We start from the raw sequence: 13,106 nt of genomic DNA on the forward strand, positions 1-13,106 counted from the left end.
CAAACTGCAACTCCCAGCGGCCCCCGCAGCTTCCGGTTGGCAAGATGGTGGCGCGCAGGAGGAAACGTGGGGCGCAGGGCTCCGAGCAGGGGATTCCGAGCCCGCCCGGGTATTCAGGTGAGGAGCTGCGGGTCCGGGGATGGCCAGGCTTCTCGGGGAGTTGGCTCGGGAGGCGGCGGTGGCAAGGGGACCCCGGGAGCGGCCGCGCTGTTGGGTGTGAGTCCCGGAGGCCCCGAGGTCCGCGAGCTCGATGCTGCGCCCTGCTTGCGTCTGGCGGCGTTCTCCAGGGATGAGCCCATTTGGGGCAACGCTTCCCTTAGGTAAACAAACCCATGTCTGTCCACACTGTTCCCCAGGACAAACCCGTGTCCGTCTTCACACGTCCACCTCCCCCGCCCCGCAGGTGAGCTCAGCCACTTCCTATCATCTCTTTGCGATTCCTAGTCTGGCCCCTGTCAGCCCTCACCTGGCTGTGCCCTCCTAATCGGTTCTCATGCTTCTGTTCTTGCCTCTGCGTACCGTTCGCCCAGGTGCCAGAATGTTCTTTCTAAAGTCAGACAGAAGTAGTATTTTGCCTCACAGGCTTACTTGTGTTTCCATACCCACAGAACTCACTCCAGTGGTTTTACGAGTCGGCACCTAAAACAAAATCCAGACTTCTTACCGTTGATTTGTGTGGACCCCCCACCCCCACGTTCTGGCTCGGCTGACCTAAAGCTTGTTCTGTTCCTCTGAGACAACAAAGTCTTTACATCCTCAGGGTTTGTGCACCTGCTGTGCCCTCCTCTACCTCACCCAGCTGTGCCTTCTGGCTTTAATGTCAGTTCCTCAAGGAGGCCGTTCTGATGGCCTGTCTAAAGGCCTCTGCCACCCGACCACCCTGCACTGTTTTCCCCTTTCTTTCATATTTGATAGAATCTTGTTATGTGCTTTCTTGTTGATTGCCATCTCCCGCTCCCATGGGAGCTTCCTGAGCACAGGTACTGTGCTCTGAAGGAGGTGGTGAGAAGAACAGAACACAGTCCCTAGCATTACAGAAATGTCAGCGATTATCCAAATGATCGCACAGATGGAGGCTTAGAGACCATGAGAGGTGTTGGCAGGGCACAGAGCAGGTGGTTCTAACTTGGCATGAAAGGCTCTCCATGGAAGTTAAAGCCTGAAGGATAGGGGATGCCAGGGTGGCTCAGTTGGTTAAGTGTCTGACTTCAGCTCAGGTCATGATCTCACAGTTTGTAGGTTAGAACCCCGCATTGGGATCTCTGCTGTCAACACAGAGCCTGCTTCAGATCCTCTGTTTCCCTCTCTGTCTCTCCCCCATTCGTTCTCTCTCTCTCTCTCTCTCTCTCTCTCAAAATAAATAAACTTAAGGGGTGCTTGGGTGGCTCGGTTAAGCATCTGACTTTGGTTCAGGTCATGATCTCACAGTCCGTGAGTTAGAGCCCTGTGTCGGGCTGTCAAGCTCAGAGCTGGGAGCCTGCTTCGGATTCTGTGTCTCCTTCTCTCTCTGCCCCTCCCCCGCTCGTGCTTTCTCTCTCAAGAATAAATAAACATTTTGGGGGCGCCTGGGTGGCTTGGTCGGTTAAACGTCTGACTTCAGCTCAGGTCATGATCTCACGGTCCATGAGATCGAGCCCCGCGTCGGGCTCTGTGCTGACCGCTCAGAGCCTGGAGCCTGTTTCAGATTCTGTGTCTCCCTCTCTCTCTGCCCCTCCCCTGTTCATGCTCTGTCTCTTTCTGTCTCAAAAATAAATAAACGTTAAAAAAAAAAAGAATAAACATTTTTTTAAAATCTTAAAAATAAATAAACTTAAAAAGAAAACCTGAAGCACGGGTGGAGGGAGGAGAGTTGCTGTTTCAGGTAAAGGGAAATGTGTGAGCACAGGTGAAGTCTGGGCTTCCTGGAGGAATAGGGAGAAGGTGGAGTGGCAGGCCCACACAGTGGTTGGGGAAAGAGGGGATGGAAAGAGGTGAAAGGTGGTCAGGATCTGGCAAGGGCTCCAGCCATTGTCGGGATTTTAGTGTTGACCCCAAGAGCAGCAGGGTTTGAACTCCCCTCTCATTTCGCTCCCCACCTGTAATAATTGCCCGTTTACATTCTCTCCCCCACCAGCTTGGGAGCCCCTCCTGGGCAGGTTCTCTGTTCGTTCCCTCTCCAATTCCTGCACAGGCCTTGCCTAGGGGAAGGGCTCAGTGATGGAATGGAGAGACAGAACTAGAAAGGGACAGCGTGAACTTGATTTTCACGCCATCCACCCCTGCCCCCATTTTCCGTCCAGCCATCCCGATCAAGTTCTCGGAAAAGCAGCAGGCTTCTCACTACCTCTATGTGAGAGAACACAGAGTTCGAGAAGGCACCAAGTCTTCCTGGCCTCAGAAGCGGACCCTTTTTGTCCTCAACGTGCCCCCATACTGCACAGAGGTGAGTGGGTGTCTGGGAGGGAACCTGTAGGGCTGGCCAGGAGTCCCAGGCAGGGCTGGGCTCCCACTGGCCTTCACCAAGTCCTTAGTGGTGAGTTGGAAGCATCTAACTGAAGCCCCAAAGGAGAATCTAGAGGTCTGCCTCTGTCTCTTGATAGGGAGTGGCTTTAAAAAAAATTTTTTTTTTTAAGGAATCCCTACACCCAACATGGGTCTTAAAAACTTACCACCCTGAGATCAAGAGTCACACACTCTGGACCGAGCCACCCAGGCGCCCCCGGAAATGGCTTTTTAAAGCTGTGTTTTATGGGGCACCTGAATGGCTCAGTTGGTTGAGCTTCTGACTCTGAGTTTTGGCTCGGGTCTCATGACCTCGTGGTGCATGGGTTCAAGCCCCACATCAGGCTCCACTCTGGCAGTGTGGAGCCTGCTTGCGATTCTCTCTCCCTCCCTCCCTCTGTCCCTCACCCCCCAAATAAGTAAATAAACTTAAAAAAAAATTAAAAGCTATAGTTCTGAGGAGCTCAAAGCTTCTTATTATTACCCAGAATTGTTTGAATTACATGTTTTTCCCTGATTATAAAAGTGATACATCTCCATAAGAAAAAATATAAGAAGATAAAAGTACTTCTCAATCTATCCAGACATTAACTTTCTTTCACAAAAAGCAGTGAAGTTTTGCCTTCCATAACTTTATAGAAGAGAAACTAAGGGAGTTGCTGGATTTTAGATGACTTGGGATTCAAAAAAGAAATACTGATTTCTAAAAGATTGTTCTAGAGAAAGAAGCAGAGGAGAGGGCGTCATTTTTTACCTTTTCCTGAACCGTATTGTGTATACAGAGAAGGGCCTGGGCCCTAGCGCACAGCTCGCTCCATTTCACAGACGGAACACCCCGTGTACTCAGCACCCAGAAACCGAACATGACCTGAGCCCAAGAAATCCCTTCATGCCCCGCCCCCCCCCCCCAAGGGCCACCACCAGCCTGAGTCCAGCAACTACAACATTGATTTAACTTCAGTTTTAAATGGCTGCTGCGGGGAGGAAAAGTTAGCTGGTTGTCTCCTAAAATCAGAATGTTCCGCATAACCCCCAAAACGTCCTCACCTATTCTTGTAATAGAACCTGGTCCTACTTTGGGGATCACTCACCCAGAGAAATTGGTAGGGAAGGACTGATCTTTCAGCGAGATGGCCTTTCAAAGTGAGGAAGCCCTTTCAGGGACAAACCAAACCCGTCCTGGGCATGTGCTTCCAGCAAAGCCCCAAAAGGCTTATACCTGGATTCTGTCTCGCACTCTGCCTCCTTCTTCCCACATCCCCTGGCCAGCGGCGCTGTGGTTTTCTGCTCAGAGTTTTGAACATGAAAATTCACAAGATTGACGTTTTGGGCCACGGGAGGCAGGATTGGGACGGTGCCGAGGAGGATGTGGTTTGCTCGGGCCTGTGTGTGCGCCCCCCTCGTTGGGCAGACATGGACTCTGAGACCCCGCCCCCAGTGGTGCTGCCCTGGGCAGAGGGGGTTCCAGAAGGCCCTGCTGCCTCTCATGCCGAGCTTCCCCCCTCCCCAACCCCCTGCCCCCGCTTCGGCAGGAGTGCCTGGCCCGCCTCCTCTCTCCCTGCGGCCCCGTCCAGTCTGTGGAGTTACAGGAGAAGCCGGACCTTGCTGACCGCTCAGAGGAACCAAAGTCCAAGTTTTTTCACCCCACGCCCGTTCGGGTAGGCATTCAAGTTCTGCGGTCTGCTCGCATGGGGCGCGCGGTGGGGCTGGGACAGCGTCCGCGGTGTGCGTGGGGCGGTGGTGGCAGGGTGACAGCAGGGCGGCTGAGCGGTCCCCGTGGTCCTAGGCCAGTCCTCGCTTGTGTGGTTGAGGATGCCTGTTGGGCAGACGGCGCCCTGCTCCTTTCCCTGCATCTGCCACCATCCCTTAGCTTCTTGCCTAGCTCTTCCCAGCATCCTGGGGGAAAGCCTCTCTGAGCTCCCGAAGTCCGCCGAAGTCCATTCCTCCCTAGGCCCCATGGCCTGGTCTGGTTTCCCCTTGAGGAAACGTGAGGCACCTGCTCCGGGCATAGCGCGTGTGAACTGGTGTCCGCCCGTAGTGCTTGGTGAGCTCGCTTTTCACAGAGTCCCTCCCATAACTGGGAGGAAGGTCCCGAGTGTCTCACCTCGCCTGGGTCGCTTCTAGCACCAGTGGGAAGATCAGGAGCGTGGCCGTCTCTCCCCAGGATTACAGATCACTTTCTGGTTATCTTTGTGGCGGAACAGCCCAGCACACATCCCCTGGTCCAGCAGCAAGTCAAGCTGAGGGCAGGTGGCATCCCTGGTGCTGGGTGACTGGGAGGACAGGAAGGGCCCTGGCATTCTGACCTCTCTCCTTCTTCCCCCAGGGGTTCCAGGTAGCCTACGTGGTGTTCCAGAAGCCAGGTGGGGTGTCGGCTGCCTTAGCCCTGAAGGGCCCTTTGCTGGTCTCCACAGACAGTCACCCTGTGAAGAGCGGCGTTCACAGTCAGTACCGCGGCGATGTCGGGCACCTCCGTCCCGGGCCCTGGGTTGGCGGGGAGGCGCTGGAAGGCCTGGGCCTGGCACTCAGAGTGGCCGGAGGTGAGGGCCCAGCTCACCGCCACTAGACTCTTCTTAGCACCTGAAGCTTGGGCCACACGTCGCCATCCTCGTGGCCTGTGGAAGGAGATCCTGACTGGGGGGCGCCCAGGTGGCTCAGTGGGTTAAGTGTCCGGCTCTTGATCTCGGCTCAGGTCTTGATCTCAGTGTTGTGAGTTCAAGCCCCATGCTGGGTATGAAGCCCACTTTAAAAAAAAAAAAAGATCCTGACTGGCTGGCCCTGAGGGATCGGCCTGAGGAGGCCCCGTCCCTCACTCCTTTCTCCCTCAGAGTGGGTCAGCAACTACACAGACTCGGTGCCGGACCCTGAGGCCTTGAGGGTCGAAGTGGACACATTCATGGAGGCGTATGACAAGAGGATAGCTGAGGTGGGGCTTCGGGAGAGGCGGCTGCGTGGCCACAGGGAAGGAGGTGTCGTGGGTGTTGTGTGTGGCTCCTGAGGAGGAGGGGCGGTGGCAGCCTGTCCCGGTCACTCCTCTTTTCCCTTCTGAGTCCTGGGTCACCTAGCTGGGTGACCTCTAGTCTCCGAGTGGTCTGTGGAAAACAGTCTGAGGGAGGAGGCAGCGTTGGCACCCCTGTGCTCCCCCGTCCCCCCCGTATTTAGCTACTGGGAGGGAGAGGGCGCAGCAGGTGGTGATGTGTGCCCGGGGAGGTTCCGGGCGCAGGAGGGAGAGAGCCACGAGAGGAGGGCGGGTCCCAGGCACCTGCCCATCACGGGGTCTGTTCCTTGCAGGAGGAGGCCAAGGCCAAGGAGGAGGAAGGGATTCCGGACGAGGAGGGCTGGGTGAAGGTGACACGCCGGGGCCGGCGGCCAGTGCTACCCCGGACGGAGGCGGCGAGCCTGCGGGTGCTGGAGAGGGAGAGACGGAAGCGCGCCCGCAAAGAGCTGCTCAACTTTTACGCCTGGCAGCACCGAGAGACCAAGATGGAGCGTAAGGAGCGCCCCAGGCCCCTGTGCTTCAGCCCTGCTTCCCTCGGGGCCCGGCCCGTGGCCACTGCTACCAGCCGCGGCCGGAACTCAGATCTGGAGGGCGGCCAGACCTGGGTGCGGGGTGGGGGTGTCCTTGGGCACAGACTTCCTGATAGGCTCTGGAGTCGGGGGTCCCAGCCTGCAGCATCCCCCGTGGTGGTCTCCTCGTGGCTCCCCAGCGGCAGCTGTGGGGGCCCTTGGGTTGCTTAGAGGCTGCAGAGCCCTGAGCAGTTGGTGCTGGAACCCGTCAGCCTCCAGCAAGGGGCCATGTGGCAGAGGGTGGATCTCAAGTGCTCAGTGGGTGCAGAGAGGGCCGCTGCTGGACGTGATTTGGGGGCGGGGGGGGTCTCGAGTGAGCACCGTGCGTGTGTGAGAGAGAGATAAAGAGTGTGTGTGGGCGCCATGCGTGGGCGGGGGGGGCCCACAAGGAGAGTGTTGGGGTGAGCGATCGCCTGTGGTTGACTCATGGCCATGATGATGCTGAGCTTGCTGCCGCGGCCCCCGATTCCCCTGCTTGCGGGGCAGCTGCCCGGGGGCCTGGGGGAGAGGGTGCTGGCGCTGGCCCTGGCCCCGGCCTCGGCAGGGGGACGAGCTCTGCAGCAGGTGGTAACCTGCCACCCGGCACACCGTGCCCTCCCCGGCCTCACTGCTGCTCCCCACTGTGTCCTGCACCCCCGCTCCTGCCCTTTTGTCTAGATTCACCGACGGCGGGCCTCTGCCAGCCCTCCCTCTGGGCTCCTCGGCTGCTCACCTGGTGACAGACCTGCCATCTGGGTTCCGTGGCACTCTCAGGGCGGAGTCCCTTTACTTCCCGATCTTGTCCCCAGTCTGAGTGCTGCAGCGGGGAGTGTTTGGGAGAGGTGCCCCGGGGGCTCCTGACACCCCCAAAGCCACCTTCCTTCACCTTGGGTCTGTGGGGTAGGGGCGGGAAGGGAGCAGGTGCCTTGCTTTCTCCGTGCTTTTTCTTTTACTGAGGAGGTTCCTCTGAAACCTCAGGTGTGCTGCCCTGTCTTCAGCTTCCACCCTCTGACTAGGCCTGCATGCTAGTCAGTCTCCATGCAAGGTCCCAACCGTTTCTCAGAGCAGAGGCCAGCAGGCTTGGGGGCCACGCGGCACAGCCCCACCCCCACCCCCCCACGGGCCACACTGACCGATACGGCCCCATTTCCCCTTGTGCTTCCCGCCCTAGATCTAGCCCAGCTGCGCAAGAAGTTTGAGGAGGACAAGCAGAGGATTGAACTGATGCGGGCCCAGCGCAAATTCCGACCCTACTGAGCTGAGTTGGCCCACGGGCCCCACGGAGCAGAACGGTGAACGGTGACGGTGCGCGGTTGGTGAGGACGCAGAGGTCTGGAACAGCTCGTCCCAGGCTGCCCAGGCCGAGGGGCTACCGTGTCAGCCAGCCCCCGAGGCCGGAGTCCCCACGGATGGGGTGAACGACAGCTCCTCCCTGGGCCCTGGTGCTTCTGCAGTCTCGGGACCCCATGCTGGCGGGGCCTGCCCGGTGCGAGGGCTTGTCAGGACGCCACCAGCCTGGGGAGCGCTTGCTCCCTTCTCATCTCTGTTCCCGGCCTGTTCCTGGACTCTCCTCTCAGGCTAAGTGTCTGCTGTGTTCTCCCCTTCCCCCATTGGAAGGGCCCCCGCTGGCAGCGAAACGGCCTCGGAAACAGTGCGAATACAGAACATTTTATTTTTCATCCAGCTGGGCAGCAACCTGGCCCTTCCTTCCTCCATCCGCTACCCACTCACTGCCGATTATCAGCCACAAAACGGACAACCCTCCAGGTCCAAACAGTGTCTCCCCCTTGAAGTCTCAGATACCAAAAGTCAGAATCTTGGCCCCATCCCTCCAAACCCTGCCCCAGGTTTCTCTGCCTCAGGCCCTGCTGGTCTCCAAGACCCGCGAGGCCTGTCCCCACCGCACCTGGCCTGGCTGTGGGGATTGGGAGCAGGGAGTCCGGGGGGTGAGTGGGGGGAGCGGGGCAAAGCCCCAGGCCCAGGCTACAGCTGGTTCAGGGTACTGCTCTTCAAAAAGGAGCCGATGATCCCGGCCACACGCTGGGGTTGGTTCATGTGGACGTAGTGATTGCCCGGGACTTCTGTATACTGGAACCACTGGAGAGGGAGGGATGCGTGGTGAGGTGAGGCCTGGATGCGGGGGCTCCGTGGGCCCCTCTTCCCAGGGCCTGCTGCCTCCCTGTGTCTCAAGAGGGTCCCTCACAGTGACCCTCGGGGCAGTGACTGACCTGCAGCTCCAGGGGCACCCTCTGGTTAAGTCAGGGCCTGGCTCAGAGCCAGCAAGAAAGGCCTGTTTGGGGGGGTAAGTGTCCACACCCTGGGCTTCTGGACCGTTCTGAGCGGTGAGGTTGTAGAGCGAGGCTGGGGAGGGACCCGGGGTGCTGTTCATTCTGCCACTTTAAGGTTGGCTTGAAAAATGAGCAGCCTTTCAAACTTGATCCTCTTTGGGAGGCAGGAAGGCACTGCCCGCTGACCATCCAGCCGGCCACTCCGGTGCCAATGCCGAGATGTTAGCAGAGGCCCCTGGGGTCAGGTGTTTATGGTGGGTGATGGTTGGAAAGTGCCAGGTGCTCCCAGGGACAAAGCAGGAGTCTCAGCTCCCCAACTGGGAGACCCACCCTCACCTGCAGCCATCACCCACTGATGTAACTGGTCACCTGCTCACCCTAGAAATCGTGGGATGGCCTCTGGCCCAGTTGGGCTTGGCCTACAGGATATGTGAGGACAATAAAACTGGGAGATTCTGCCAATTAATGTGTTTCCTGTGCCGAGTCACATGTGGCTCCAGGGACTGGCCACAGTGGGGAGTGAGGCCTGGTAGTTCCTGGCAGTCCACCCATTAGACCTGGGGCCAGACCAGAGCCTGGGTGAGGACCCTGCTGACCCCCAGCCTGGCTGAGCCCCGCACACCTACCTCCTTTAGGACAGATTTCAGTATGTCTTTCACCAAATTTAGGGCCTCCTTGTCAGCGTCGTTCTCTCTTCTCACGTTATAAAACCCTTGCATTGCTCTGGAAAACCAAAGAAAAATCAGGGCTCACCTTAGGGCCACCTTGCGGTGCCTCGCCCCTGCCCTGGGTTCCAGGCTGAGAGGAGACAGGCCCGGGCTTGCCTCCGAGTTTCCCTCAGAGCCCAGGTGTAAATCAGGGTCGAGGCCCTGGGCACCTGTGGGCACTCGGGGCTCACTGGCCAACGTGAGCCAAGTGCTGTGGGTTCAACTCCATCGGGTTGCAGGACCTGCCTGTGGCCACAGCCTCTGAATGGCAGGGCCAGGAGGTGATGACAGTCTCTTAAGTCGATGCTTTCTCTCCCGACATCTTTACTGAGAGAACTTCACCCATTTAACATGTAATGTACCATTCCATGTTTGTTAGTATATTTGAGTTGTACAACCATCACTACGGTCAGTTTTAGGGTGTTGTTATTGTCTCAAACATCCCAAACCCGTAGTTCTCTCTCTCTCTCTCACACACACACACACACACACACACACACACACACACACACAGTGCCCAGTCCGTCTTCTGCAACCACTGATCAACCCTCTCTAGACTTTCCTCTCTGGACTTGCATGTGAAGCAAATCCTACGTGGGTACGTGGGTTTGTGTGGCTGGCTTCCACTTTACATAATGTTCCCAAGGCTCGCCCGTGTGGCCCGTACAAGTTCGTTCCCCTTTGTGGCTAAAACATAGCCCACTGTATGGAGGTACCGTACTTGGCTCATCTGCTCGCCGGCTGACAGACGTCTCTACCTCTGGGCCATTGTGAACAACACTGCTCCGAGCCATCACGTGCGAGCTGTCGTGTGGTCCTGTGTGGGGCACACAAATGCCCAGGGAGTGCAGTTGCCGGGTCCTGTGGTAACACCGGCTTGAGAAATTGCCAGACTGCTTTCCAAGCGGCTGCTCCGTGTTACAGCCCCCCAGCACGAGGGTCCTGGTGTCTCACATCCTTGCCGACACCGGTTATCTTTAGTCTGGCCGTCCTAGTGAGGACGTGCGGCGTATTTCCCTGTGGTGTGGATTTGCCTCCTAAACCCCCGTGCTCAGCACCAGAGACACACGTGTCCCCACAAGTCGGGGTTCCTGCCTCAGGCGTGCCACAGTCTAGGCTGGCCGCAGCAGAGCGGAAAGCGGCATCCGAGCCACACGGAAGGATGTTCGCTGTGGGACTGCTTCTGGCCGGCCGCCGGCAGTGGGGAGGAAGGCAGGTGAGCAGCCCGGATCTGGGGCCGTAAGGGGTCTGGTGTGGCTGGAGAATTTGGTAGAGCGAGCGTCCCACTGTCAGGCCCGCTGGCCCCTACCTCGCAGACCCCTGTTGAGAGGTGCCCTCGAATCCGCCCCACCCGCTGCCCGAGCCCTCCCCTTGCTTTGCCTTCCACTGCTTGGGGCAGTGGGAGCAGCCACCCATGAAAAATGACTGCCAGGTCTCGCTGGTAGAGCTGGGAACCTCCCCCTAGAGCCGCGGAGATTCCGGACAGTCGAGCCTCTCGGGCACATGGCTCCAACTTACTTGATGAGCAGGACGTGGGCCTGCAGCTTCCTGATGAAATGCACAAGCAGGTCCCTGCTGACGAAATCGATGCTGTGCTCTGGCTGCAGAGACAGAACCACAGTGAGTCCTCCCACAGGTTAGCGGGTGCTGCTGTGGGTGCGAAGCCCATCTCTCTTGGGGGCTGCGGGGGCCTCATGGGGCCACCATGGCCATCTGCCTCAGTACCCAAACACATCACCTCAACAGAGGCCTCTCTAAACCCCACGGGTCAGACTGGTTTTCCCCCTAAATCTGTTCTCCCTCTTTCTGGGCTAACGGCTGCCCAGCCAGACGTGTCCAAATCCCTTTACCTCCTGGTGTGCTTGTGCAACTAAATGCAGAGAAGTGACCCGGGCTGCTTCTGGGCCTAGATTTGAGGACTAGGTGTGGCCCCTCGCCCCGAAACCCCTTTCCCCATCCACAGGCCGCCCTGTAGTGCTGCCCGGCCAGGCAGCGGCCCGCGTGCCCGCACCAGCCATTTCCACGAGAAAGAAATCTGCTTAAGCCACAGGGCAGAATGAATATACCTCGATGTCCCCACCGCCCCTGCAAGCCTCCATCATAGCCCAGACCACCCTGTCTTATGACCATTGAAGGCGTCAGATCTGTGCTGTCCCACAAGGGACACATACGTGGCTATGAGTGCTCGAAATGGGCCTAGTCCAAGCTGAGATGCGCTGTAGGTGGAAACTGGACAGGGGATTTCAAAGACAGCACGAAAAAATGCCCAATATCTGAAATGTTTATACTGACTACATCTCGGATACATGGAGTTAAAAAAATGCGAAAGTTGGTCTCACCTGTTTCTTTTTACTCTGATATGGCTACTCCGAGACGTGAAATTCCGTGAGGCTCACGTTATGCTTGTACCGGACTGTGCTGCCCCCGCCCCAGAACTCGAGATGTGCCATAGGAGGAGCTCGATACAGGGGTGCTGAGCGGATGAATTCCACAAAGCTCCCACGAGGACTGACTGTGTCAAGTGCCCGACACTCCTCCACCCCCTTGACGAGTGTGAAATCCTCATGAGAGCACACACGTGCACACAAGCACACCTCCAGTCACAGCCACGAGAGCACACTGCCCTTGTTCTGCGCCGACCTCCCAGCTGGTTCCCCTCCTCGGGCGAAAATGACCTTGGGTGCTCTTCAGAAACAGGCGTTCCCAGATGAACGGTCTACGAGGACCCGGACATGCTGCACCCTCTCCTCCAGGCAGAGCGCCCAGCTCAAGGAAAAGCACCAAGGTGGCTCCTGCCCACAGAGGGGCTCCCCGGGACCCGTGCTGATGGGCATATTAAAACGGCGCTTTGGTGGAGGATCACACGGGCTAAAGATGCACGAGAGCAAACAGGAGATGGCACCAGGACTCGGCTCAGGTGTCTGCCCCCAGCCCCCATCCTCTTCGCCTTGCTTCCATAGGCTTCTCTGGCCGAACTGGGGCTCTCCGGCTTGTGGGCTCAGGCCCTCGACTCAATTCTATGTTGGTCCCCAAGGCAGAGACTGAGGGATATTCCCTCCACATACATCTCCAGGTGTGAAAGCACAACACAAGGCTGGGGTTTTGCAGTGGTTTCTTCCAAGGCCACGATAGGAGGATATTTCTCCAAGAAAGTCTTTAAGAGCAAAGGCTATTGGGTTTGTTTGTTTTTTTTTTTTTTTTTTTTTTTTTTTTTTTTTTTGGTTATCTCTGCGTCTACATCCCTCTCCTCTTACCTTCTTTCCCTAGTCCACTTTCACTTCCCAATGTATATTTTTCTTTTTGTAAAATTTGTTTTGACTTTTTTTGTTTGTTTTTGAGAGCGAGTACGTGAGCTGGAGAGGGGCAGAGAGAGGGAGACTGATCCAAAGCAGGCTCCATGCTGTGAGCAAATCCATGAACCGTGAGACCGTGACCTAAGCTGAAATCAAGTCGCCCAACCAGCTGAGCCACCAAGGCACCCCACATTTTCTCTTGTAATTCAAGTGTAACTTACGGCAAAGTCCCCAGATCTATGTGTCGGTTCATGATGGCCCTTCACATATAAATGCTCCATGTGACCCAGATCGAAGCCTGGAACATCACCAGCACCCAGCAGGTTCCCCCCTGGAGTATTCTCCAAGGACGTCACTATTCAGACCTCTAACCCCAGAGATCAATTTGCCTCTGCTTGAGCTTCACGTAAATGGAATCATACAGAGTGCTCTCTTCTTTCTGGCTTCTTTTGCTCTGTGAGTGTGTTTTCTCATTCCTGTGTGGTGCTCCGGCGTCTGAATATATAACAACTTATGCATTCTGTCGTTCAAAGACATATAGGTGAGTTCCAGCTTGGGACTGTTACGAATGAAGCTGTTATGAGCATCCTCACACGTGTCTTTTGTGCACACGGCACGTATTTTTGCTAGGTTTACACCTAGGAGTGGAATTGCGGGCTCACAGGATTCGCCTATATTTTGCTTTAGCAGTTCTGCAATAATTTTCCAAATGGTTGCATCGATTTGTATTTCCTCCTGCAGTGTAGATGAATTCTGGTTGCTCCATGCCCCGAGTAAGACTTGGTGTTGTC

General features: G+C 56.9%; 2 protein-coding genes across 6 annotated transcripts in view; one reads left to right on the forward strand and one right to left on the reverse strand.

Annotated features, from left to right (window-relative positions):
• On the forward strand, nt 1-7,710 carry RRP7A (ribosomal RNA processing 7 homolog A). 2 transcript variants are annotated; one of them, XM_040490653.1, is made up of 8 exons: nt 1-117; nt 2,280-2,422; nt 4,014-4,139; nt 4,808-4,925; nt 5,310-5,407; nt 5,773-5,971; nt 7,199-7,332; nt 7,605-7,710. In XM_040490653.1, the coding sequence occupies exons 1-7, from the start codon at nt 45-47 to the stop codon at nt 7,282-7,284; spliced, it is 843 nt and encodes a 280-aa protein (XP_040346587.1). In that variant the 5' UTR covers nt 1-44; the 3' UTR covers nt 7,285-7,332; nt 7,605-7,710. The 2 variants fall into 2 exon arrangements, with proteins under 2 accessions (XP_040346587.1, XP_040346586.1); XM_040490652.1 differs by having other exon boundaries at nt 7,199-7,710.
• The window catches only part of SERHL2 (serine hydrolase like 2), a 20,630-nt gene continuing 15,203 nt past the window's right edge, over nt 7,680-13,106 (reverse strand). For 3 of the 4 annotated variants that reach the window (XM_040490651.1, XM_040490649.1, XM_040490650.1), the window contains exons 10-12: nt 10,541-10,623; nt 8,942-9,038; nt 7,680-8,124 (exon numbers count right to left, since the gene is read on the reverse strand). In XM_040490651.1, the coding sequence (XP_040346585.1) occupies nt 8,011-8,124; nt 8,942-9,038; nt 10,541-10,623 (294 nt within the window). In that variant the 3' untranslated portion in view covers nt 7,680-8,010. Of the gene's footprint in view, nt 8,125-8,941; nt 9,039-9,743; nt 10,343-10,540; nt 10,624-13,106 lie in introns of those variants that run through there. The other variant, XR_005795197.1, reaches the window with a different exon arrangement.

The sequence above is a fragment of the Herpailurus yagouaroundi genome, unplaced genomic scaffold (assembly GCF_014898765.1).
Source record: "Herpailurus yagouaroundi ecotype Mexico unplaced genomic scaffold, PumYag 182, whole genome shotgun sequence".
NCBI lineage: Eukaryota > Metazoa > Chordata > Mammalia > Carnivora > Felidae > Herpailurus > Herpailurus yagouaroundi.

What these genes read in the sequence shown, in the direction of transcription:
- RRP7A (XM_040490652.1), top strand. Translation starts at nt 45, where the DNA reads ATGGTGGCGCGCAGGAGGAAACGTGGGGCGCAGGGCTCCGAGCAGGGG. An exon ending in GAGCCCGCCCGGGTATTCAG is followed by an intron (nt 118 to 2,279) that starts GTGAGGAGCTGC and finishes TTTTCCGTCCAG; the next exon opens with CCATCCCGATCAAGTTCTCG. An exon ending in ATGACAAGAGGATAGCTGAG is followed by an intron (nt 5,408 to 5,772) that starts GTGGGGCTTCGG and finishes TGTTCCTTGCAG; the next exon opens with GAGGAGGCCAAGGCCAAGGA.